Raw genomic sequence first — 27,993 nt, forward strand, 5'->3', positions numbered from 1 at the left:
CCAGTCCTGATCTCAAAAATATCCTCTGAATTAATCCTATAGAATCCCTTTAGCAATTTGAATGTCTCGATCATATCTCCCCTCCTCTGCCTATCAACTAGTTTCTGCAACCCACAAATCTTCAACCTGTTCTCATATGGTTCATTCCATAGACCTGTTATCATCTTGGTCACTCGCCTCTGGATCCTCTCCACCTCCTCCCCATCAAGAAGGAACCGAGGTGACCAAATCTGGGCACAGTAGTCGAGATGAGGTCTTATCAAGGCTCGGTACAGAGGTACAATAACTTGCTTGTCTCTGCTCGTCAAGGTATTTTTCAACAACCAAGTGAGTTGATGAGCTGATTTAGCTACTTTTGCAGTGTGCCCGCTAAACTTCATCTCCCTATCCACCAACACTCCCAAGTCCCTGGCCTCATCAATCTCTTGGAGTACAGTTCCACCAACGTGGTATACTGCTGCTAATCTTTTCACCCCAAAATGCATAACCTTACATTTTGTCACATTAAATTGACATCCATTCTCCTTAGCCCAGAACTCCAATCTATCTAAGTCATCCTGCAAGACTTTGACATCTTCTGCATTCACTATTGCCCTACCCAACTTTGCATCATCAGCAAACAAATGAATTGTTCCACTTAGATCCTTCCCTATATCGTTAATGAACAGATTAAACAGCAGTGGTCCAAGAACAGAACCCTGTGGCACACCACTAGTCACAGGCCGTCTTTTAGACTCTACTCCTAAATAAACTACTCTTTGATATCTCTCCATCAACCAACCACCTATCCACCTCACCAACCTTATATCCATTCCCATATGTTGTAGTTTACGGATTAGTATTCCATGTGGTATCCTGTCAAACGCCTTTGCCAGGTCCAGCAGTATCACTATAAACCCATTTCCCTTATCCAGTTCAGCCGTCACCTTGTTATAAAACTTGAGCAAGTTACTGAAGCATGATCTACCCTTCACAAAGCCATGCTGTCCCCTGTACAGTATCTCGTTTTCATCAATCCATTCCTGTATTTTTCCCTTGACTACTTTCTCTAAGACCTTGACAACGACTCCTGATATGCTGATCGGTCGGTAATTTGCAGCCGTAGTCTTGGATCCTCCTTTATGCAGTGAAACTATTTTCCCCTCTTTCCACACCTTCGGGACTAAGCCAGACCTGAGGCTCAGATTAAACAACATGGTCAAGGGCACTGATAATTCTTTAGCCGCTTCACACAAGACCCGTGCCGGTATACCATCCAATCCCACAGATGTGTTCACATTAAGGTTCTGTAATAGACTAGTCACCTCCACTTCATTCATCACTATTCCCGTATAAACTAATGGTTCCTTCATTTTTTCAATGTCACCACCTGGATGATATGCTTTTGCAAAGTGCGCACTCAGTAACTCCACTATATCGACTGATTCAGTGACCTCCTTACCATCGTCCGTCCTTAAAATCATTTTACTGTGTACAGTTTTTTTCTTGCTTGCAGCATATTGAAAGAACTGTTTTGGATTCTCTTTTGCTTGCAAAGCTAGTTTCCTTTCATAGTCCGCTTTTGCTTTTTTTACCACACTTGTTACCTTTCTGGCCTGCACTTTATACCGTTCGTGTGCCTGCAGGTCACCCCTTTCTTTAAATTCCCTCCACAGTTGTTTCTTTTTTTGCAGCTCAAACTTAATGGTGTTATTCATCCATTTAACTCCTACTTGTTTTACTATTCGGACCCTAGGTATACAATCAGCCATTACCTCCTGTAAATGCTCCTTGACCACTTCCCATGCTCTATCGACGTCCAGCCCTTGCAGTTGTACATGCCATTTAGTTGCTATGCAAAATTTGCACTCTTCAATTTGAATAATCAAAATTCAGTAGTAATTTTTTTATGACTAGTTTCTAAGTACCTGCTTATCTGAGTGCATCAGATAAGCAGGTACTTAAAAATTCAAAGAGAATTTAAAATCTCTTTGAATTTAGAAATTCAAAGAGAAATTCAAAGAGAATTGCTTATCTGATGCACTAATATCACATTGTGATATTAGTGCATCAGATAAGCAAGTGCTTGGATACATGCATTATGTGGTATTAGTGATTTTGAAATGTACTTTTAATGTGATAGTTATGTTATATAAACATATATACAGTAAAACTCCGTTTTTATGTTCCCGCAATTTACGTTTTCCTGCCATTTACGTCATTTTCCGTTGGTCCTATCTTAAGGCCTATTCTTACGATTATATTGTTTTCACGCCATTAACAACTTGATGTGGATGTTATTTCCTGTGCTTTGTGATTTTTTTCTCAGGTGGCAATACTGATTTTCAAATCGATTAATTGATTTCTGCAGAAATCTGTGCATTTCTGTTCCCAGATGGCATTGCTTTTGGCTGTAATTTCATTTCCACCATCACGGTGACTTGCACGCTTGCAGCAGTGATGAGTGATACGGTGATTTTTGCAATCACAGTACGAACTGATATTGCAGAATTTCTGCTAGGTAATTTAGCGTGTGAGAGTTGCTTTCAAGTTGCGGTGGTGGATTATCCATGTTAGTAACATAGAGAAAAAAGACATTTCGATAGAAGAAAAGATGGCAATTCTGTGACATTGTAGATTGGCATGCTGGAACACGTGTGCATTTAGCAAAAGATCTTGGACTCTCCGTGTCCACTTTGAACATGATAGTGAAAAACAGGTCAAGCATTGAGCTCAATGCAAAGCATTCTGGCACTATGTCAAAAAAACAAAAATATATCCACACATCGACATATGATGAATTGGATAAACTTGTGGTGGAGTGGTTTGTTTTTATGAGAGCGTCGGGTATTCCAGTCGATGGTACTATACTCTGAGGAAAAGCCCTTGAATTTGCTACAGAGTTGGAATTAATGGTTTTACTGCTTCAAATGGATGGATTTATCGTTTCAAGACTCGTCACAATATTGTGTATAATGAAGTGTGTGGAGAAAGTAATAGTGTTGCAGGGGAAACTGTAAACCAGTGGAAACATGAACTAAAGACTATTATTCAGGACTATGAACCGAAAAATATTTTCATGTTGATGAAACTGGGCTCTTTTATAACATTCTGCCAAGTAAAACATTGTGTTTTAAAGGAGAGAAGTGTCACAGTGGAAAACGCAGCAAGCAGAGGGTAACCGCTTTGCTCATGGTCAATGCTGATGGATCAGAAAAATTACCTCCACTGGTAATTGATAAATTTAAAAAAAAAAAGCCAAGGTGTTTGATGCAAACAGCACAGCATGGATGACCAGCAGCATCTTCACATCCACCATGCATACTCTGGATGCTAAAATGGGGAAAATCACCACAAAATACTACTACTGCTAGACAAATGTCCTGCACACCCTAAAGATCTGCAGCTCAGAAACATTAGATTAGTATTCTTTCCCCCTAATTGTACAAGTGAACTTCGGCCATTAGATCTGGGCATCATTCATGCATTTAAATGGAAATATAGAAAAATGCTTGTTGAAAAATCTGTGTTTATGCATGACAATGGTATGGACCCAAAACAAATCACCATATCAATCCTTGATGCTATGCATTATGTGGCCAAAGCATGGTTGCATGTTACTCCTGCAACCATATCCAACTGTTTACGGAAGACAGGAGTTACGTTCGTGGAAGAGGAGGAACAACTACAGGAGGAAGAAGATATGTCAGAGCCCAACAACTGGTATGTGATGGATGAGACTTCCTCATTTCAAGACTATGTTGATGTTGGTGTGATCACATCAATGGTACTAAGTGTAGAAGACATTCTTTCCAACCACCTGGTGAAGAACTAGAGGAAGAAGTGGTTGAAAAGAAACTGTGATCAAGAACCTACTGTCCCCTACTAGTAAAGAAGCAATGGAAGCTATCTTTTTGAGGCAGTATATATAGTAAGTGCATCAGGAGACGATGGGGCATTTATTGCCTTATACACTGTGTAGAGGCAGGTGGAACTTATAAGAGTGCAGAAAAAGCAAAAACAATCAACAATTAAAGATTTTTTTAAATAGATAAATGTAAGTAATTGTAAATTCATTTATTTTCAGTTATTAAATTTTGTAATCTAGTATGTAGACTCACATACTAGCAGTAAGTCATCTTTTAGCATTTTTTTAATGTTTTTTTACATTTCCTGCTATTTACACTTTTTTCCATCAGTCCCCTGAAAAGTATAAAAATGGGGTTTTACTGTGTGTGTGTGTGTGTGTGTGTGTGTGTGTGTGTGTATATATATATTATCATAGATATGCTGGTCTGTTTAGCTTAGTGGCTAGTGTATGTGTTCTCTCCAACCAGCGCTGCAAGTTTGAAACCTATCCTGGGTATAGATGCATGCTATTGACTTTATGTGGGAGATGAACTTTATTGTCCAGTGTGAGATCACTGTCCTGCTTATTGGAGGTCCAAAGTTGTTGAAAAAGTTCCTTGTTTGGCCTCTAGAGCAGGGTTTCTAGACAAGGTAAAAATGAATCAAAAATATGAAAACATTAATAAAAGTAGAAAAACTACTCAGCCCATCCAATAGTAATAATATACAATAGGCATAGAACTAAATGTAGAAAGTTTTTTAACTTGGGTATATATGTATTCAAGATACCAAGTAATTTTATATAAACTTGGTTTTTAATCCTATTTCCTAAGTAAGCAAACAGACAAGTAAGTCAAGTTTGCACCTGTACGTAGTGCAAGTCTGAGGCAACTCGTGGTAAAGGTGGATTAAGCTCTGATCACCTTCCTTAATATTTTCACCTTAATGTAAAGCACATCCCCCCTTCCCCTTGCAGAGATGTATGATTCTATGTTAAAAGCAATGGTCACTACCCATACTGGTTTCGACCTTTATTGAGGTCTCGTCAGTGGGAGCCAGATCTGACAATGCTAAGGTTGAAGTAAGTGGTAACTATTTTCTTGTTAAAGAAAATAGTTACCACTTTAAAAACTACAATGATCATAAAAGAGTTTTCGACATGTAATAATAAACAACTCATCCCACAATACGGATTGATTTCCCTATTATCGGAATGGATTCTCCTTCTTTTGACATGCACAAAAGTGTCAAAGGGTCTCACATCTGTAAGCATACTATACCAACTTAGGAAAAAAAAAATCTTGCTGATAGTGTTGCCATCTATGGCCAAGAACGTTTCTGACCACTCTTGTATAGTACACAGCTTCAAACTTTATTAGTCTGCCATTTGCTTCTTTACTGATGATAAAACCAACCATTTTTTGATTGTCCATCTGCTACTTGCCAAAAAAAAAACATAATTGCCTCTTAAATTCTTCTTTCTACTTATTTCCATTTTGCCTTGTTCAAACCCAAAACATCTAATTTCCTCTTCATCATAATATCCACTAACTCCTCTTTACTATAAGCATGAATTCAATGTCCCTATTCTCAGTTTTCTTTTTAGTCCAGATCATTTACCATTTATATGATTCATCTTGCATTTCTTTTTAGTTGAAATAAATCCACTGTTGGCTTGCTGGGCCTGTGACAGCTTCACTGGAGCCCTATTATCCAGAATTTTTAGGGTTCCTAATGAATTTTCATCTATCAGTTATCCTCTACTAATTCCACTACCATCTCATACATTTACTTTTGGCTCCGATATGAGGTTGGATTTTGTGAAGCTTATAGGTTATAAATGGATTTTCTATGAATGATGAAGAAGACCTTCAGTATCTCACAGGAAAGGAAAGAATAAGGAATCACCTCTGGTAATTGTATTCTCCTTCTTTTGACATGCACAAAAGTGTGCAATTAGCAAGGATGCCAAGACAAGATTGTTTGTTTGGTGAATGGGTTGTCTGAGACAGTTGTGAGGGCTACATTGGCGAATGAGTTCAATAACAAGTATGCAGTGCTGGCTCGTCCATAAGGGCTGCAGGACCACATTGATTGCAGCTCCAGCGTTGAGTATACTCAATGCTGGAGCTGCATTCAATGTAGTCCTTATGGACGAGCCGCCACTGGAAGTATTACAGGTTGTTTTAGAACTGGAAGAATGTAAGTAGGCATAATACTATAGATTAAATAAATAGATAAGTTATATTAAATCAATTAACTTTGATTGTAGAATTTTTGCACATATATTTTAAGTCATTTTCACTGCAACTGAAAAAATTAACAACAAAATATACAGTTAACAGAAAGATTCTGAAACAGTGCTACAGTAGTTTCGGTAAGGTTAGAAACAGTCATCCAGTTCCTATTTAAAAAACTGAACTAAACTAAATAAATATAAAAAATAAATAATTAGGAAAGGTTTCCTAAATAATTAGGAAAAAGATGAAAACCTAATTTCAAAAAGTTAGCCTTTTTGAATCTGCTAATTGTTTGTCAACTGGATGGCATTCTACACTTCTCAGTGTTTTGGAAGAAAATTCACATAAGTTCTGGTTACATTCATGTAGTCACATCACTATCATGTATATTCTTAAGATATCAACTATACAAAGAATTGCATTACATCAAATTGATCTTCTGTAAAATAGTTAAGCATAAAATTGTAAAATATCCCCTAATTGTTTTGAGCAGTGTAATTACATTGAAACAAAATTTGAAAAGATAAAAAAGGAAAACTTAACAATTAGCACTTATTGAACTGAAATTTTATATTGGCTTTATTAGTTGACCAGATATTTATTTGTAAAATATATAAGAATTGTCTACAAGTTTCACCAGCATTACTGTCTGGCTTCTTCAGGACATGTGTAAAGGTACATGGAACTAACGTTTACTAGTAAAAAAGAAGAATGGAATAACGCAATCAAATAAATTAAAACAGCACTTAACATCATAAGGATTTTCATAAGGATGGAACGCGGTGTATCAATCATTGTTTATTGAGCCCGTTATATAGTTTTTGGCAAAATGAAATTCTGGTAAACTTGAGTGAACTTATTAGGCTTTTCCAGATGTCTTTCAGAATCATTCCTTGATTTCTGTTTAGATTTTCTCCAGAGGCTGAGTACAACGGCGGCTTCTTTGAAGTTTCTACATCGAAAATCCTCTTCTATATAGGGCATGGAGCTTTTATCCCAATCACTGGATGGTTAGAGATCAAGAAGTGATGGGCTAATCCTGAAGTATCTGTTCTCTTGTTGTTCATATCTCCTACATGTTCTTTTATTTGAATTTCCAGGCTTCTCAATGTTTGCCCTATGTAATTTAATTCACAGGAACATGGAATGTTGTAATAAATTTAGTTTAATCCTTTATCCAAGTGTAAGCAAACAAAGTTTGTGCCTGAAAATATCTTCAGGACTGAGGTAAGGTGGTGCAACACTAGCAACTCCGAGCAAAGGTGGACCAAGCTCTCATCACTCCATGTCTCAGTATCTCCCATAATGCAAGGCACATCTCCTTGCAGACATGTATACTGCTGTGCATTAAGGGAAGGGCCACTACCCAGACTGGTTTTGACCTTTATTGAGATCTCGTCAGTGGGAGGCAGACCCAAACATGGAGATACTAAGTCAGAAGCAATAGGAGAGGTCATATTTACCTATACATGGTGTTGGTGGTGTTGCACCACCTTACCTCAGTCCTGAAGATATTTTCAGGTGCAAACTTTGTTTGCTTACACTTGGATAAAGGATTAAACTAAATTTATTATAGTCTAACCAAGTGCAAAATAAATTTCCAACATGGAATGTTGTATGCACCTCCGTATTTGAAGAAGGCATTAATGTCCTTTGGTGATCTTAAAATATGGCGTATTGTCTTGACAGGTTTGAGAGCAACTCTGATGTTGAAAGACTTAAGAAATTTGGCAATTTTTGTTGACACTGAGCCTGAATAAGGGATGATAATGGACAATGTATATTGCATGGCAGAAGATTGCTGTTGTGGAGGGTTTCTATGAAGAATCTTTTTGATTATATTTCTTGGGTAACTTTTACTAGGGTCTGAGACATGAGAGTGAGTTCATCTAGGAGATCTTTTTCTTCTGAGAATAATGTTGATCACTCTATTCTTAAGCCTATGTATTATGCTGAGTTTCTGTGCAATATGGTGAGTCGATTTGATGTGCAGGTAACGTCCAGTGTGTGTGTGTGTGTGTGTGTGTGTGTGTGTGTGTGTGTGTGTGTTGGTTTCGATAGATTGTGAGCTGGATTTGTCCATCCTCATGTTTCTTGATTAGTGTATCTAGAAAAGGCATTTGGCTATTCTTTTCAAGCTCTAACATGAACTGTATTTTTTTGGTGAATGGAATTTATTTTTGTAAGAAATTAAAATAAGGTTCATATTTCCGAATTTAGGACACAAAACACACATGTTGAAATGATTATTTTACTTATTATTAATGAAATAACACTTGACGTTTCGATCCCAGTATTGAGGTCATCATCAGAATGATATATGTGTATAGGAAACCAAGCTACATGCTCTTGCACTCTATAAAGGTAAATTAAATATATGCTGTTAATTAATTTTTTTCTTAGCCTGACCTCTAGTGATGAAAAATAAATTAATTAATTTAATTAAAAATGAATAAATAAATGAAATTAAAAACTACAATAAACTCTGCTAAAGTCCTCCTGTACTAAGATTCTTCTGGACTTGGACAGTTCAAGTTGCTATTGAATGTTAAGGGGGGAAAAAAACCACTTCTCCGAGTCTTCTTGTATTGCGATTTTTCTTTGACTTGTTCTGGTTGCTATAAAGGTTGCAAATGGGTCCTCCACATCTTTGGAATGGTTAGACTATCATTTCTGTTCAGATTTGGATTATGTTTGAGCATTTCACATGCTTCTTTAAATTTCCTCTTGAATCAGGTTTTGGTGCTGTGTAGGGACTTGGTACCTTTCCAATCAATTCTGTGGTATGTTTGGAGTGCGTGGTCAGAAAGGCCGGTTTTTCTAAAATGGAGATATTTAATGTGTCGTTTGTGTTCATCCTTCCTAATTGGGATGGTTCGCCCTGTTTTCCCTATGTATGATAGGTTACATGTGCATTGTATTTTGTAAACTCCTGGGTGGGCTAGGTGTGGAAGAGGATCTTTGGAAGAACTGAGTAGGTGTCTTAATTTTGTCAGGGGTTTAAAGGTGGTTTTGATGTTGTATTTGTGTAGTGTTCTGTCTGTTTTTTCGGAAATACCTCTAACATAAGGTATGGCAATAGCATTCTTGAAATCTTTTTTGTTTTTAGTGGTATCTCTGTGGAGGATCGTGTGAATAGTTTTTTTACTGTATCCATTTTTCATAAATGTATGGTTGAGGATCTCGTATTCCTGGTTTAGAGCTTGTTCATTTGAACAAATCATTTGAGCTCTGTGTTTAAGGGTGGTGCTCGTGATCCCTAGTTTTTGTGTGGGTGGTGATAAGAATTTTTGTGTGTGTATATGTACTGGCCTGTGTATGTGTTGGTTTGTGGTAGACTGAGAAGGAGAGACAGCCTGAGGGAAGACGTGTGACGAGTGTGTGTATAGGAATGGAAGAGAGTTGTTTTTTTCCCCTTTCAATGGTGAATTGGATACGTTTATGTTGTTTGTTCAGGTGGCTAAGGAATGTATTTAGTGCTTCACGGCCATTGGGTCAAATGGTGAAAATATTGTTGACATATCTGAGCCAAATTTTGGACTTTAGGCATACTGACTCTAGAGGTTGTTACTATAAGTTTTCCATATAAAAGTTAGCTATTTGGCAGGGGGGGGGAGAAGTGGTGAGCCCATGGTTTTATCCTCTTTTTGAGGGTAAAAATTGTTTTGCCACACGAAATATCTTTAGTGGAGTACATGGGAAAAGAGGGCCGTGATGTTGTGTGGAAATATGTTCTGTAGGAGCAAGATAGTATCATTGATCGATACATTGGTGAAAAGGGAAGTTATGTCAAAGCTGACTAATAAATCTTGGTCGTTGAGTGTAATTTTTTAATTTTGTTTATGAAATGTTGTGTATTTTTTTATGTAGGAAGGGGAATGACCTACCAATTCCTTGAGTATAGTGGCTAATTTTTTGGCTAAGTGGTAATTTGTCGATTCCTTCAACAATCGGACATAGTGGTGTGTGTGTGTCTGTTTTGTGTATTTTTGGCAGGCCATAAATTCTGGGCATGCTGGCATAATGAGGTATTAGTTTTTCAGTTGTTTCTTCTGGCCATGTGTTAACGGATTTAATTAATTCAGTTGTTTTCTTTTTGATGCGTTTTGTGGGGTTATAGTTTACCATTTGGTAGGTATTGTGGTCCGATACCAAATGGTTAATTTTTTCTATGTAAGTTGCCCTATCTAAAACAACAGTGGCATTCCTTTGTCTGCTTTGGTGATTATAATATCCTGGTTATTTTTTAGAGATTTGAGGGCCAGTTTTTCCGTTTTGTTTAGGTTGCTGCTTAGTTTTTTGTTTCAATTTAGTATACAAGATTTTCCATACAGATTTTGTCAGAAGAATCTTAGTAATCTTAGTACAGGAGGACTTTAACAGAGTTTATTGTAGTTTTTTAATTAATTAATTAATTTATTTATTTATTTATTTATCACTAGAGGTCGGGCTAAGAAGAAAGATTAATTAACAGCGTTGATTTAATTTACCTTTATAGAGAGCAAGAGCATGTAGCTTGGTTTCCTATACACATGTATCGTTCTGATGATGACCTCAATACAGGGGTTGAAACGTCAAGTGTTATTTTATTAATAATAAGCAAAATAATCATTTCAACACGTTTTGTGTCCCTAAATTTGGAAATATGAATGCTGATCGCTGTGTAACCTTAAAAGAAAGGGTTCAAATAAGGTTGTTTCTGTGCCTCTCCTAATTATGAAAACATCTACATATCTCCACCAAACCAACAGCTTTGGGTTTAATTTGGAAAGGATGTCAGCTTCTAGTTTTTCCATGAACAGATCAGTGCAGGGAGGTGATAAGGAACTGCCCATGGCTAAGCCATCAAGTTGTTCATATAATGTGTCATTCACTTTGAAAAGGTATACAACATTCCATGTTCTTCTGGATTAAATTACATAGGGCAAACATCGAGCAGCCTGGAAATTCGAATAAAAGAACATGTAGGAGACATGAACAACAACAGAACAGATACTTCTGGATTAGTCCATCACTTCACAATCTATAACCACACCATCAGTTGTGATAAAACCTCCATGCCTTATATAGAAGAGGATTTTCAATGTAGAAACTTCAATGAAGTTGGCATTGTACTTTGTACTCTGCTCTAGAGAAAACCTAAACAGAAATCAAGGAATGATTCTGAAAGACATCTGGAAAAGCCTAATAAGTTTGCTCAGCTTACCAGAATTTCATTTTGCCAAAAACTATATAACACGCTCAATAAACAATGACTGATACACCACGTCCCATGTTTAGATGTTACATGCCGTTTTAATTTATTTGACTGTGTTACTCCATTTTTCTTTTTTTACTAGTAAACGTTAGTTCCATGTACCAATACACATGTCCTGAAGAAGCCAGACAGTAATACTGGTGAAACTTGTAGACACATATTTTACAAATATCTGGTCAACTAATAAAGCCAATATAAAATTTCAGTTCAATATTCAAGAAGTGACCGATTACAACACACAGATGAATTAGCACTTACTTGATTAGAAGATTCATAGAATTTGCTGATATCTATTCAGTAGCTGTTTTCTTCTAATTTCTCTATTAATGTAAGTGATCAAGGGCTTTTTCTTCCATTTTTCCTCTGTATATCCTTGACTTTCTGTCACTCTCTGATATAACAGTAGCATGGATAGGGAGAAGGCTGACAGACAGATGGATTCCAGATAATAGTATATGGTGGTGTGGAATCTAGGAGAACGAGAGTGACTAGTGGAGTACCTCAGGATTCTTTACTAGGGTCACTACTTTAATTTGCATATCAGTGATATAGAGCAAGATTTAAGGGGCTGGGAGATATTCAGTTGTTTGCTGATGATGGAAATCTGGAAACAGGTAGTAGTTGATAAAGACCGGGCTCACGAAATACAACTTGAATCTACTGTTCATAAAAAATTTTACTTGTATATGCCGTGAATTGTGGTAAAAGGTGTGTGTATGTGTGTGTGCGCACTTGTGTATGTATTTATGTATATATATATTAAAGTAATTCATAATACTATTTTATACATTGATATATTATTTTATATATTAAAAGAAACACACGTATTAACCACAGTGAAAATTATTTAATTGTAAATATTTCATCCTAAGTATCTTAGGACATCATCAGTACAGTAGTTTAAATGATAATAGGAATAACATACAGTTAGGGCGCATGATTACAATAGAATCTGATAAAACGTGCGTAACGTGTTACAGAAGTAAAAAAAAAAAAAAAATTATTATTTTACACAATTTTGTATGACAATTTTCCATAATAATTCCAGTAAGAATGTCGTTGCGGTTTATATTTGGTGTGTGTAGTAGGGCTTCAGAACTTTCTCTATATTTGTTGTTGATGTTTATATAAAGATCTATGAAAAAGTTTAGACTTTTCCCAATGGATCCTATGCTTGGATTTTCAATTCTGTGTTGAGAGAGGCCAGATTTCTGTGGTTTAAAAAGACGAATGTGGTCTTGATGTTCCGAGATGTGTTTCTGAACAGATCAACCTGTTTGTCCAAAGTAAGACAATTTGCATGAGCATGGAATCTCATAAATGCCAGGCAACATCAAAGGTGAGCGTTTGTCCTTAGAAGAAGGTAACAAGTTGTAAATTTGGTTGATAGGTTTGTAAGTAGTGGCAAAATTGTATTTCTTCATAATTTTAGAAAGACGTTTGGAGATGCCGAATGGCAATCCTATGGACTTCTTGTCTGGTTTGATGTGTGGGAAAGTGACTGATGATTTTTTGAGTTGTTTTAGGATTATATCAATTTAGGATGGCTATATTTTTGATTACTTCTAATTCTTGGTTTAGAGATTCTTCAGAGGAGCAGAATTTGTATGCTCTGGAAACTAATGATTTAATAATGCCAGATTTCTGAGATGGATGATGAGCGGAAGAATTGTGAATGTAGTGACCTGAAAATGTAGGCTTGCGAAAGACAGACGTGGCGATTGAACCATCTTCTTTTCTTTGAATGTGTAAATCCAAAAAGGAGATACCCTGTGGAGAATGTTTTTCTAATGTAAAGTCAATGCGATGATGAAGAAGGTTAATTTTATCTAGAAACAGTTGTAATTCATGTTCGGGATGATCCCAGACTGCAAATACGTCATAGACATATCTTAACCAAATTTTTGGTTTGGGTTCAAAAGTGAATATTTTTTCCTCAAGGTGTTCTAGAAACAAGTTTGCTAGGTTTGGTGTTAAAGGAGATCCCATTGTTGTTCCTTCCTCTTGCTTGTAAATTTGATCTTTCCAGGTGAAGTAACCTGATGCAATAACAAACTTGAACAATTCAACTATATCAGACGGAAATTTTCGAGTTAGTAATTCTATTGTTTCTTTATGGGGAATGTTTGTGAAGAGGGAGACAACGTCGAAGCTGATTAACAAGTCAGCTTTTGACAGTTGAAGGTCTTTCATTTTTGTGTGAAACTCTGCAGAATTTTTGATTGAAGAGACTGAGTGGCCTATGTGAGGATGGAGAAGGTTACATAAGAATCTTGATGACTTGTAAGTTGGATTGCTGATACAGTCTACAATGGGTCTGAGTGGAACATTAGTTTTGTGTAGCTTAGGTAAGCCATAAATTCTAGGAGGTCTGGCATGGTATGTCTTAAGTTTTTTGATTGTTTCTTCATCTAAGGAGGAAGTTTCATTAAGTAGCTTATTTAATTTTCTAAGTTCACGTTTTGTAGGATCATAATCCAATTTGGTGTAAGTATTACGATCTTGAAGAAGTAAATTCATTTTTCGGTTATATGAATTGGTATTAAGAACCACAGTGGTATTTCCTTTATCAGCTCTGGTAATGATTATGTTTTTATTACGTTTTAAGGATATAATAGCTTTCAATTCTGACGGTGGGATATTTATTCTAGTAGCAAGGCTTATACGTTGGTCATACATAACTAGTAATTAGCTCACGGAATTAACAACGCATATGAAGATTATTATTTAAAGGCAACTTTAATGAATAACTTCTATATTTCGGCAACGTCACATTGTCATCTTCAGGAACATAAAAATATGGTATGTGCATGCAGACACTAACAAAAGCAAATGAGGAAGAAGGCAAGAAACTAATATTGTTCCTAAAGTCCTTATGGTGCCCTCTGGCGGGCTAATTTTGTTGTCTTGGCAGTTGGGCTGAAGTTCTCATAACGTAAGTCTCCCAAATTTGGGGTAGTTTCATGCACCCAAATTTGTTGAGGTTTGAATCGTTTTTTAGAGCTACTGATGATTCCTTGAATAATCTTTCGTACTTAAACTTGCTGCGGTGTATTATTTTAGTTTTCTTCCAACGAATTCTATGGTGGGTATCTAAGGCATGGTCTGCCAGCCCAGAGTGGCTGTACTGGTGAAACCGGATGTAGTCTTTGTATTCTGAAATCCTGATATTTGCTGTCCTGCCTGTTTGGCCAAAGTAGGACAATTTGCAGCTGCAAGGGACCTGGTATACACCAGGTAGGTCTAGGGGAAGTGGTTGGTCTTTGGTAGAGCGGATAAGGGATGCCAACTTTTTATATGGTCTATAACAAGAAGTAAGGTCATATTTTTTGAGGATATTGGTTATTTTTTCAGAGGTGTCCTGGATGTAGGGGATGGTGATAGATTTGGTGTAATCTTTATTGTGGAGGGGGGGGTTGTGGTTTACTGGTTTTAGTAGTCTTGGGATTTTTTAGGAGTTATAGCCATTGGCTAAGAAAGTGTTGAGGATGTAGTTTAGTTCAATGGTTAGGGCCTTGTCATCTGAGCAGATTAATTTTGCCCTTTTATATAGTGTTTTTATAACCCCATATTGTTGTGAGGGTGGGGGGAATTGCTGGTGAATGTATCTGCCAGTATGGGTGGGTTTTCTGTAAACAGAGAAAACCACAGATCCATCAAGCTGGCAAGTGATTAAAGTGTCTAGGAAGGGGAGGGTGTTGTTTTCCTCTTTTTCTAAGATGAGCTGGACTCTGGGGTGTTGGTTGTTTAAGTGTGTTAAGAAGAAGAGGAGTGTATCCAGGCCATATGGCCAAATAGCAAACACATCATCAAAATAGCGAAGCCATATGGTAGGTTTTTGTCAAGCTGAGTTTAAGGCTTTCTCTTCAAAAAGTCTCCATATAAAAGTTGGCCAAGGATGGGGAGAGTGGAGAACCCATGGCTGTCCCCCTCTATCTGTTTGTAGAATTTTCCTTGCCAAACGAAATAGCCTGAGTTCATTGTGAACTGAAATAGGGCTGAGATATCGGGAGGAAACTTGGCTTGGATGGGCTCTAGAGTTTCTTTGAGTGGGACATTAGTGAATAGGCAGGAGACGTCAAAACTGACCATTATGTCAGTGTGTTGGAGCAAGAGGTTTTCTAAACTGGCTTTAAAGCGGGCTGAGTTTTTTTTATCAAACTCAGCCCACTTTTTATTAATTGTAGCAGTGGTGCACTCAGGATTTAATCTTGGAGGGGGCCCAAGCACTCAAGATTTAATCTTGGGGTGGGGGGGCGAGCTGAGTAGACGGTTTACGAATACACACTACACATCGCATATGAACTATGACTGAGCATCTGCAGTGATTGCCAATACATGACAACTAGTATATAAATAGAGATACAACATAAATTTTAAAAAATAAATTTTAATTAGGAAAAGATTTTTAAAAAATTTTCTAGTGTTTTTCAAAAAAAAAAGATTTTCTTTTTTTTTTTTGGGTGGGGGGGGCAGAGACCCTTAGCCCCCTCCCTGGGTGCACCACTGAATTGTAGCAATTCTTGATTTAACGTATTTGACAAGTCTGTTTCTAGTTCTGTAATTTTAAATTGTTTGTTGCTAATTCATGCTTAGAAACTCATAACTGATCGAGTAGTAAGGAATGGCTAGCTTTTTGATAAATTTTATGGGCACCTGGAAATTTGATGACTTCCTTCAGTTTTGCGAAGGTTGGAATGAGATTATCACATCTGCACTTTTTTAAAAAAGAGATTTAAAATTTTTCCTAGTAAGTTTGTCTTCAGCGCTGTCATTTTCCCGTGAAGGAATAAAACTTTTTTAAATAACCAAACCTGTGGTGTAATGTATGACGTTCTTACTATTCCTAAAGTATGGGAAATTCTCATACAAAATTGTGTAAAATTATTATTATTATTAATAATTATTATTAGTTTTTTTTTTTTTTTTTAACTTCTGTAACACGTTACGCACGTTTTATCAGATTCTATTGTAATCATGCGCCCTAACTGTATGTTATTCGTATTATCGTTTAAACTACTGTACTGATGATGTCCTAAGATACTTAGAATGAAATATTTACAATTAAATAATTTTCACTGTGGTTAATACGTGTGTTTCTTTTAATTATGAACTCACCACAGGTTTCGTTATTTAAAAAAAATATTTTATATATATATATATATATATATATATATATATATATATATATATATATATATATATATAGCAAGAGAAAAAATAATTATGACAAGTTGATACTGGTAGATAGATATGGTAACAGAGTAACCATAGCAAATGATATAGTGGAATTATTTAACAAATATTTCGTCAGCATCTGTCATGGTGGTGTGAATGATTCTGTGCAACATGTAGAAGGGAGGCAAGGATTAGGAGAATTAAAAGTGAAAGAATCAGAGGTTTATCAAGTGTTGCTTGGATTAGATGTTAATAAGGCTGTGGAAATGGATGTGTATGACATATCACATTTTTAAATAATGTGCAAAAGAGTTAGCCATGCCCTTGACCTGGTTGAAAGTCTTGCACTGGGGAGGGTTCTTAAGGAGTGCAAAGAAGGTAGAATAATACCTCTCCACAAGCATGGTTGGCAAACAGAAGTTTCCAATTATAGACTGATTTGTATATCTGCAGTTGTGATCAAAGTGTTGGAAAAATTGGTTAGAAATACAATACAGGATTGGGTTAATGGACATAAGATTCTCTATGATGGTCAGCATGGGTTTGTGACAGGCAGGTCTTATTTTAGGAATCTGCTTATGTTTTATGATAAGTGATGAATGTGTTGGATAAGGGAGAATCATGTATAGTGATATTCCTGGACTTTGCAAAATCATTTGATCGATTACCACATAAGTTGATATACAAGCTGCAGATGATAGAAATATATAGTATATTTTTTAAATGGATTGGAGATTGGCTCTGAAAGATAGCAGCAAATTGTGTATGATGGAGCAGGCAGAAGGCATGCCTCAGAGTTTTGTTCTTGGGTTCCTACTGATTAACTTATTTGTTAATGATATTTCATGTTGATTGATTGGGGTTCTTCAAATGTTTGCCAATGATACAAAGTTAGGTAGAATCATCAGGAGCAGTGCTAATATTAATTCTCTACAGGAAGATTTGAATAGACTTTTACATGGACAAATGGGTGGGGTTGCAATTTTAATATTAATAAATGCAAGTTGTTACACTTTGGGATACAGAAATATAGCTCTATGTACTGTATTGGTGGAGCTGAATGAGATTTGAGATCTTGAAGTGATGGCGGATGGTGGACTGAAGTTCCAAGGGCACATCGCAAGTGTTGCAAAGACTGCACATTGTATTGCTGCTGTGATGAAAAGTACATTGACGTGTAAGGATAAGGATGTGGTGGTGCTTCTATTATAAGGCATTGGTCAGATCACAAATGGACTATTATGCTCAGATTTGGTCACCTAGTTTTCATTTTGATGTGGAAACACTAGAGAGGGTCCAAAGATGAATAACCAAGTGATAACAAGACTGGAGTGTTTAAGAGAATGTGGATTACAGAGGTTGGTAGATAGGAGGAAAAGAGGAGATATGATAGAGACCTTCAAGTTAGTTAAGGGATTCTATCAGATTAATACAGAAGGAATTATAAAAGAGTGGATGTTAAGATGGGAAGAGGTCATCCCTTTTCCAGGGTCATCCCTGGAAGTTGTATAAAGATGTGGTGAAGAAGGATGCCAGGAGTAGATTGTTTATGTGGAGAGTTGTTAGCGAGTGGAATGCATTGCCGGAGTTCATCATGAATGTAAGTAGTGTAAATAACTTCAAAGCTCATTACAATAGACATATGTGGGTTGAGTGGACCTCCCAGAATGAATCTGTTGACACCACGGAGGTTGCCAGTGGTGGCTCGTCCATAAACGCTGCAGGGCTGCAGCCCCCTCTAGTATAAAATGAAAGTTCCTCTTTTATTATCGTTGTTCTTAAATTTTTATATATGCATCTAAAAACTGCTATTTTCTTGTTTGCAATACAATACTACTCAGTATTTTATATACTGTATTTTTCGGACCAGAAGATGCACTTTTTATATAGAGAAATCGACTGAAAATTGGGGTGCATCTTATGGTCCAAAGGTAACATTAAAATACGAATCTTTACACTGTACCGAAGTTCAGTTACTGGCGCAATATGTTAATAAAATTAGTAAGTACGCCACTGAAGGTAGATACCTAAGTTATCTCGCTGCATGTGGGTGACAGTGATGCTCTAAATCAGTGATTTAGAGCGTCAATAGTCATTAGTGTGTAAACATATGCGCTTTTGTACTGTTCAATTATCTGAATTATTTTTTATAAGTCGTTAAAATTATCTTAAAATTAAAAAAAATCAGTGTAAAACAAAAAAGACTTTCATATAATGTGAGTTATAAATTAAATGTGATAAATTATGCAAAACAATATGGAAACAGAGCAGCAGAAAGACATTTTGGTTCACCACAAACAGAAAAAAATGGTTTGTGAGTGGAGAAAACAAGAGGAACTATTGAAACTGCTATGTAAACACAAGAAAACATTCCGTTCGCACCTAGAAAAATGGCCATTAGAAGTACAAATGAAAAATTGGGTAAAAAATCATCGAAACATCGGAATATCTGTTTCGACGAAAAAAATTATAATTTTTGAAGTGAAACAATGGGCAACTGCTAATGGAATTTTAGATTTTACTGGATCACCATCTTGGTGCTTTAGATTTATGAAAAGACACTGGTAATGCATGCGTACAAAAACCACTCTAGCACAAAAAATGCCAGCTGAAGCTAAAATTATAGAATTCCATGTATTTGTCATATCAGCGAAAAAGAAATTTAACTTTGAGCTTAATCAAATTGTTAACATGGATGAAGTGCCTCTAACTTTCGATGTTCCTTCAAATCGGACAGTAGATTCAAAAGGCACCAAATCAATAGTGATCAAAACAACAGGTCACGAAAAAACTCGCTACACTGTAGTTTTAGCTTGTTGTGTGGACGGAACAAAACTGCCCTCCCACGTTAATCTTCAAGAGAAAAACGTTACTGAGAGATGAAATTCCTCTTGGCATTATTATCCACGTTCAAGATAAAGGCTGGATGGACGAAACAGGAATGAAATTATGGATACAAAAGCTATGGGCAAAACGTCCAGGTGCATTGTTTAAAAACCCTGCAATGTTAGTGTGGGATCAATTCAGAGCACATAAAACATAATCAACAAAGAAGCTTCTAAAAGAAATGAATACAGAATTAGCTGTCATTCCTGGAGGCCTTACAGGTCAATTACAACCCTTCGATGGATCTATTAATAAACCATTCAAAAATTTTATGCAGGTAGAGTGGAACAAATGGATGGCAAAGCCAAATCACGATGTTACAGCAACAGGACGTATGAAACGGCCAACAATTTCAGAATTATGTACCTGGGTGAAAAATTCATGGGAAGCTGTGAAAGAAGAGATGATTATAAAGTCATTTAAGAATGTGGGATAAGTAATGTGATGGATGGTACCGAAGATGATGCAGTTTTTGAAGGGAGTGACAACAATAGCTCAGATGAAAGTAATACGAACGGTGACATTAACGAGATGAGTGATAATACCGAGAGTGAAGATGAACTGAATATTGCTAATACAAATGATTGTAACAATAAATAAAAATTAAGTAAGAATTTGTAAATATCTTTATATAATAAAATATTTTTTTCTAAAAATCGTCTCATAAATTTGGGGTGTGTCTTATCTTTCGAAAAATATGTAATTCATTTTGTAGCAATAGTTGTATTTTGCAATAGTCAATGTGCTGTGCGGACTAGGACTAGTATTACTACTGGCTAGTATACCCAATGCTGGAGCTGCATTCATTGCAGACCGCACCAAACTTCTACCTAGTGGGGATAACATAGTGGAGGCAAATGCATGATTTATATGCAGTTTGGGCAGGTAGCATTGCAGCCCCTCCACTGGGGGTTACTAAAATAATAATAATATATACATAATAATAATAATTATTATTATTTTTATTAAGAGAGACCTCCAGAGAGTTAGGAACTTATCAAGGAAGGCCATACTGTTCCACCAGCTGTCAAAAATAGCAGTAGTTGTATTTTGCAACAATGTGCTGTGCAGACTAGGACTAGTATTACTACTGGCTAGTATACCCAATGCTGGAGCTGCATTCATTGCAGACCGCACCAAACTGCTACCTAGTGGGGATAACGTAGTGGAGGCAAATGCATGATTTATATGCAGTTTGGGCAGGTAGCATTGCAGCCCCACCACTGCAAATTCTTACGAACTTCCACTGGAGGTTACTAAAATAATAATAATATATACATAATAATAATAATAATTATTATTATTATTATTATTTTTTTTATTAAGAGAGACCTCCAGAGAGTTAGGAACTTATCAAGGAAGGCCATACTGTTCCACCAGCTGTCAAAATATAATGAAAAATTATCTATGCAAATTATATGTGCAAAACCAGAGCAATGCCAATCTGGAGCCCCACCCAGTGATTCAAATGCTGCAAAACTTTGCAGGACTACATTGTGTCATGCAGATGCGATAACTGAGAGGAAGAAAAAAAACAGTTCCAAGATTCACGTGGCATTGCAAACACCAAATACATGGAATTTGCATATAATTAAATTTGGCAGGTGCCAGGAGGGTTTACAAAGATGGACACAGGATTTTTTCCTTCATTCTGGTTATTAATACCATCCCCAGTGATTGCATGTTTAGTGCAATCACTGGAGATGGTATTAATAACCAGAATGAAGGGGAAAAAAACCTGCTTTGCTAGTGAAGCTGTAGCTTAAACAAAGAATTGGATGCTGTTGCTGCACTCTGTGAATTTTTGTCACCTGAACAAATGTCATTGAGATCTGCTATCTCCATGTGCTCTGCGACAAATGAGTAGTCATTTTGAACAAACAGGATCAGTGAAAGTTAGACCTAGCAGAGGTCACAAACCAATTAGTTCACAAATGAATGAAGTAGCTACTGTCATTGTGGAGCAGGCCATTGGTTTCTGCAGTTCATGTGCTGTATCAAGAGACATGGATATTTCTTACACAACTCTCTGGAAGATTCTGCATGTCTTCCCATTCAAGATAACCCTGACACAGAAGTTGTGTCCACAGGACTTTGAAAGTCAACTGACATTCGCTTTAACGTTCCTTGCCCCAGTTCATTTATGGGGAGATGAGGCTCACTTTCACCTGAATGAAGCTGTGAATACCCACAATTGCTGGGTATGGGTTACTCAAACCCCACATGCAATCCAACAAATTCCTTTCCATTCAATCAAAGTTACTGTCTGGTGTAGGTTTACAGCTTCGTTTATCATTGGATTATTTTTCTTTGAGGTCATTTGCTAGTCGGGTCCTTTGGCCTACTCAATTACTGCGTGGTATCATATATGATAAACAATTTTGTTGTGCTACAGATACAGCAGCACTTGTGCATTGATCCAGTCATTTTTATGCAGGATGGGGCCCCTCTACACATTGGTCGATTCATACTGGAGGTTCTTTGAGAACATTTCATGGAAGCTAGAGTGATCAGCCATGCATTTTCCACTGCACAGTTTCCCTTTTCACCTGATCTCACCCTCTGTGATTTCTGGCTTGGGATTTATCAAAGATAGGATTTTTTATCAGATCATCCTGATAACTTTCCATGTGTTGCACACATGCATCACATCACAGCATTTCGATCAATGGGTGGTGCACTATAAGGTCTTAAACAGGCTTACTTTAATTTTGATCACCGTGTAGAAGCTAACTCAAAATCTTTGCAGCACATTGAACAATATATCCACTGTATTTTGGTTTTAAACTTTAGTCTTAGTCATTTTTTTGTTCAGAACTTATGTAATAATTCTGAGTATGGGAGGTGGCATATTTTCGAATTTTGGAAGTATTCTTGTATTTTTTAAAACTATTGCTTTTTTATTAAAATGGTGCAAACTACAAATAATGCAATTAAATATGACTACTAAATTATTTTCAGGTAAAGGAGAAGAGCCTGCAAAAGAGCGCTATATATTAGGTTTCCTTGGATCAGTTGTGATTGATGCTTCAGATGGCAATAATACTTTGAGACATGCCATAAAAAAGGTTGGAAAATGAGAGTATATGTAATTATATAAATTCATAAAAAAACTGTTTGATGTTTTGAACAGGCAAGAATGAATATTTTTTAACATTATCTAAATAAATCAATAAATTAAAATGGAAAAAATGCTTGTCTGGATCTCTGCAAAAATGCAAGATAAATCTCCTACCCACCAAAAAGTAATACAAACATTGGGAATCCAAGATGAACATATTTTTTCATGTCTTTTAGACACAGTGCTTATATCTGGGATCCAAAAATTGGATCCCAGATATAAGTGATATAAGTGATTTATCACTTTCACAAGTGATAAAATTAATTTATAGAATAATTTTTAAATGAGATTTATTATCAGTGAATTGATCCAGTCAGATTAAGTGCCTTATAAGCACGAAATGTTGTAGTGATATGGCAATATTGTAGTGCTTCTAATCTTCTTCAATCCTTTTAATATGTTTGTTGTTTATTGTCTACATTTCCACTCTATTTAGAAGAGTGGACTAAATGAAGCATTAATAATTTTTTGTCTAGTTTTTGTTTATTTCTCTTGATGTCAGTAGTGATGTCACAAACATCCAGTATTTTTAACTCCGATAAAAAATTTATTTTGTAATTTCAGTTTCTTTCCTAATCTCTCTTTTGCATTTTCCATCCTCTGTAATTAAGTGTCAGATATCAGTGCATCATGTGTGAACACACGCACACATTCTCTCTCTCTCTATTTAAACTGGACACTCTGTAGAAGCTAAGGGAATTTAAAAGAAATATAATGAAAGAAAAAGAAATAATTTTATGAGTGGATTGATTGATTGATTGTCGGCCTGGTTGGCTGAGTGGTTAGCATATCCACTCTCCAGCCAAAAGGCTGCAGGTTCAAATCCCACCTGTGGGCATGGATATTTGTGATTGTCTTTGAAAATACTAGTGGTGGTGGTGGGTGGTAGATGGCACTGGTGTAGATTATGATGGTGGCTCGCTGTAGTGAGTGGTGGAGATGGAGAGTTGTAGAGTATAGGTGCCCCCCCCCCTCCCTCAATGAGTCTTTGGACTCCAGTATCATATAATAATAATGATAATAATTGAAGAATAATATCCTCTAAAAGCATAACACAATATCATATGTGATAGTCATAGTAATACATACTGGGCAACATCTCTCAGAATCTTTTGAAAACAATGGTTAATGAAAAGTTGCATAAGAGCATTACACTGCAGTTGTTGTCAATTAACAAGTGGGAAAATGAGCAACTTTTTTCTTGATACTAGCAGGGAATCAAGGACGAAGATACTCTTGTCTTTAATCTACTTTGATTTCTTATTATTATGTATGCTCTGGCTTGGACAATATAGTTTAACCTTAGGGCATGTTTAATATAAGATTTGTTCCTAGTAGAGTTAAAACAAACAAACATCCAAATTAAAAAAAAAAGTGAAAAATAACCTTACTTGTGAGATGTCAGGAAATAAAGGCATTAAATTCATTAGTTATTTTTCAATGTCCCAACTGGTGCATGTTTCTTTTTTTCTTTCCCCAAAATTGGAAATGATTGGAATTGTAGGAGAACAAAGATCTGTTCTTTAGACAGTTGGCTGAAAGTGTAAAGCCAAAATTTGAGTCACAGGTTGCCATGTCACTCTTCCTTAGGTTTGTGTAACAGGTAATCCTCAACATACTGTTTTAGAAGTTTATAGGTCTCTATCATATCATTCCTCTTTCTCCTGTTTACTACTGTCTGAGTCTTTGAATTTTCAATCTTTCCTTATGATCTACATTCCATAATCTTGTTATCATTTTTGTAACCTTCCTTTGTATCCTTAACATAGCTTCTGTGTCTCTTTTCTCTTTGGAACTCAGATCAAATCTGTGCACAGTAGTCAGGTCTTTCCTCATCCTCACTTGTCAATGTTCATTTCAACCTCACAATTATCCTCTAATAATTCTATTTTTTTGACTACCGACTTTATTTCAATAATAAAATTAGACTGGGATATATTGGCCAAAGAATTTAATAACAAATTAAGCTGACTAGTTTTTGACTGTTGGCTTTGTCTGGGCATACATAAGGTGATAAAAACAGCTTAAAACAGGTCAAGAAAGAAACATAAACGTTATACAAATTCAAAAGATGCATTACATCAAACGCATGGAGTGTGTGTGTGTGATGTAAGTGTCATGCAAATGCATTCTGTAATTTGCAGCGAAGTTGAATTCTGCTGTGCTAAGTGATCTTAGGAGGGTCTTCCATATGTCAGCAAGGATTATTGAGGCTGCCTTTTGAATGGATTACCACAGTAGCGTCTTTGAAGTTTCAGTTACGAAAGGCCAAGTGTTTAGTGTATCCGCTCTCCAGCCAAAAGGTGCGGGTTCGAATCCTGCCGTGGGCATGAATGTTTGTGATTGTCTGTGGAAATACTAGTGTTGGTGGTGTAGTTTCAGTCAGCTGTGGATGAGTGGTTGAGACAAAGTTGTAGAGCAGGTGCCCTTCCTGGATGAGTCATTGGACTCCCTGGCAGTGCCATGAAATAATAAAAAAAGTCTTCCCCTAAATATTGCATAGAACTTTTGTCCCATTCAATGCTGTGATTGGTATTCGAGAAATGAAGGGCTAACCCGGAATTATCTTTTCTGTTATTATTAATGTCTTCAATGTGTTCTTTTTTTCTTATTTCCAAACTTCTTGAAGTTTGTCCTACGTAATTTGAACCACATGAACAAGGGATGTTGTAAACGCCAGGATGTTTGAAGAAAACATTGTTATCCTGTAGTGATCATAACAAGTTGCAGACTGTCTTAAATGGTTTGAAAGTTACTCTTAGTTCATATGGTTTGAGAAGTGTTGTAATCTTCTGTGAAACTACCTAGCATAAGGAATGGCAATGGAAGATTTGTATTGATTTTCTTTGGGTTGCTGTTGGGAGGGATTGGAGAAAAGTATCTTTTGAATTAAATTTTTTGGATAGCCGTTGTCTTTCATGGTTTATATGTGAGTTAATTCATCCTCGAGATTTTTCTCTTCTGTTATGATGCGAGAAGCTCTATTTTTGAGCCTATGTATGATACTCAACATTTGAGATATATGGTGTGAAGAGGAAAAGTGCAGATACCGGCCAGTGTGAGTCAGTTTGCAGTAAACCTTTAGAAAAAAGAGCTCTGTCCAATTTGAAGCAAAACAAAAAAATTATCATCCTAAGGGCATACAAAGGAATCTCACACCCGAGATTGCATGACAAAGATCACGGAGTTACTCTCGGACACATCCACTTACAGTGAATTGGATTCTGATCCCACATGATGAACCATAATGAAACAAATAACCTTTTACACAATATGGACAGTTGGCTAACAGACCTAAAACGGAAATTAAACTTGTTACATCCACTGACACCATGACTATATGGTTCTCTTAAAGTCACAAAACTGGAATACCCCTACTTCCTATAGTGGATGGAATAAACTCTCTCACTTACTTATTGTCAAAATACCTTGTCTTGCTCTCCTGAAGGCACATATTCGTAATTCTGACACGTATATAAAAAATACACAACATTTCATCGAAAAGCTGACAAATGTCTCAATCCCAGAAACAGACATTCTCGCCAGCCTAGATGTGGTGTCCTTGTTCGCCAACTTCCCAGTGGATGAAGTCATCAACATTTTGGACAACCGGTATCCTCAAGATATTACTTCTCTTTTCAGACATTGTCTAAAATCAAATTTCTTCAAATGGAATGGAACAATATACAAACAATTAGTCGGTCTTGCTATGGGTAGCCCTCTAACCCCCCCCCCCCCCTTTGTGCAGACCTATTTTATGGAGAAACTAGAAAAAGATGTTCTTTCACAATTAGACCCAAAACCAGTTGTTTGGTGGAGATATGTCAATGACATTTTCATCATATGGAGAAACACAGAAGCAGCACTTTTTAATTTCTTATCTAAGATAAACTCTTTCCATCAAAAAATAACGTTCACCTTAGAAATTTGAGAGAGATAGAAAATTACCATTTTTAGATACTTTAATAACAAAACAAGTGGATGTGTAAAAATAATCATAATTTAAAATTCTGAATATTTTTACGTATTGTTTATGTTAGAATATTTATTAGTTTTGTTTTCATAACACATTGTTGGCACTTGCGATGTGCCCATTATTGATGTTATTTTGTCAAAATGAAATGTAAAGCAGTTAAAAATGTATATACTTACTGGATTTGATATTTGTATTACTTACAGGAATTTTATTGTAGTTTAAAATTATCAAAAGTTGTGTTTTATGAAGACATTCTCTTGTCGCTAATGGAGACACCGTGTCAGCCATTGTATTTTGTTTCTTGCTTGCCACTTTCACGGAGTGCGCATGCTCACCGAGAAGTTTGATGTGTGATTGACAGCTAACAAGTTCGGTATTGATGCAATGAGAGAGTAAACAAGATAGCGTTCGAAAGAAATTAGAACACAGGCTGGCAGACATTTAGATTCGGGGGGACATTTAGTTTTTTTATGTGACATTCGGAGGAAAATTAAAAGTATATTCCGAAAAGGGAATCATGGAAGTATGAAGTTTAAAGTGGAATAAGTATTGATAAATAAAAGGGAAATATGCTATAGGTGTTTTAAAAGAAATATTGGAGGAAACGCTAATTGGAAGATTTATAGTAGATTCCAAAAAGGGAATCGTAGAACTGTGAATTTTTTTAAAGTGGAAGAGTTAAGACTGTCCATTAGTGAATAAAAGAAGAAATTTCTATTTATGTTCTAAAGGAATGTTCGAAAAAACTCTGATTAGGAAGTTTCATCTGTATTAAGGACACCAGGTCTAACTATTATTTCTACTAAAAAGAGACAGAATTGAGTTAGGAAGAATTGTGTGTTACAAGAGTGAAGAAAAAGAATCCTGTGAAAATGAAGAATAAGGTCATATATCTTCGGAAAATGGCCTTGACAGAGAGAGAAACTGACTACGAACATTTGTCATTGTGCAAACAAAGTGTTTAGTCTAGTCTTAAGTGTAAGTTTATTTTATAAAAAGGCCTTGGATCCAATTAAATTTGTAGCTAGTTTTGTAATATTTGTTTGAAGTGTATATATATATATATTGTTTTTGTTATATTAAATGTGTTTGTTTTGTATTTTGGTTTTGAGTCAGTGATTATTTGGATTCTGAAAGAAGGAGTTAAGGTCACTGCACCAATCAGAGTGAACCTTTGTGCATATAATAATATATACGTACACTCGGAAATAATAAAAAAAATAATTGTTGAACAGAGATCATCTCTATAGACAGGCTATATCAAATAATTATAAATCCTACATTTAAATAATGGCATAGCCGGTAGGATTAATATTATGATAATATCTTCTATATAAACACCTCTAAATAAATATAAACATATCTTCTAATTATTAATAGATGGACATATCAACCTAATAGTTTACTGCAAACCGACTCACACTGGCCAGTACCTGCACTTTTTCTTCACACCATATATCTCAAAAGTTGAGTATCATACATAGGCTCAAAAATAGAGCTTCTCGCA

At 36.0% G+C, this 27,993-nt stretch overlaps 1 protein-coding gene across 3 annotated transcripts in view; it reads left to right on the forward strand.

Moving 5' to 3' along the window:
• LOC150109088 (uncharacterized) overlaps positions 1 to 27,993 on the forward strand; it is a 418,260-nt gene that overhangs the window by 266,975 nt on the left and 123,292 nt on the right. For all 3 annotated transcript variants that reach the window (XM_090405584.1, XM_090405600.1, XM_090405591.1), the window contains one exon: positions 22,351 to 22,457. In XM_090405584.1, coding sequence (XP_090261710.1) covers positions 22,351 to 22,457 — 107 coding nt within the window. The remainder of the gene's footprint in view (positions 1 to 22,350; positions 22,458 to 27,993) is intronic.

The sequence above is a fragment of the Typopeltis vanoorti genome, chromosome 2 (assembly GCF_054136105.1).
Source record: "Typopeltis vanoorti isolate ZY-2024b chromosome 2, IOZ_Tvanoo_1.0, whole genome shotgun sequence".
Classification (NCBI taxonomy): domain Eukaryota; kingdom Metazoa; phylum Arthropoda; class Arachnida; order Uropygi; family Thelyphonidae; genus Typopeltis; species Typopeltis vanoorti.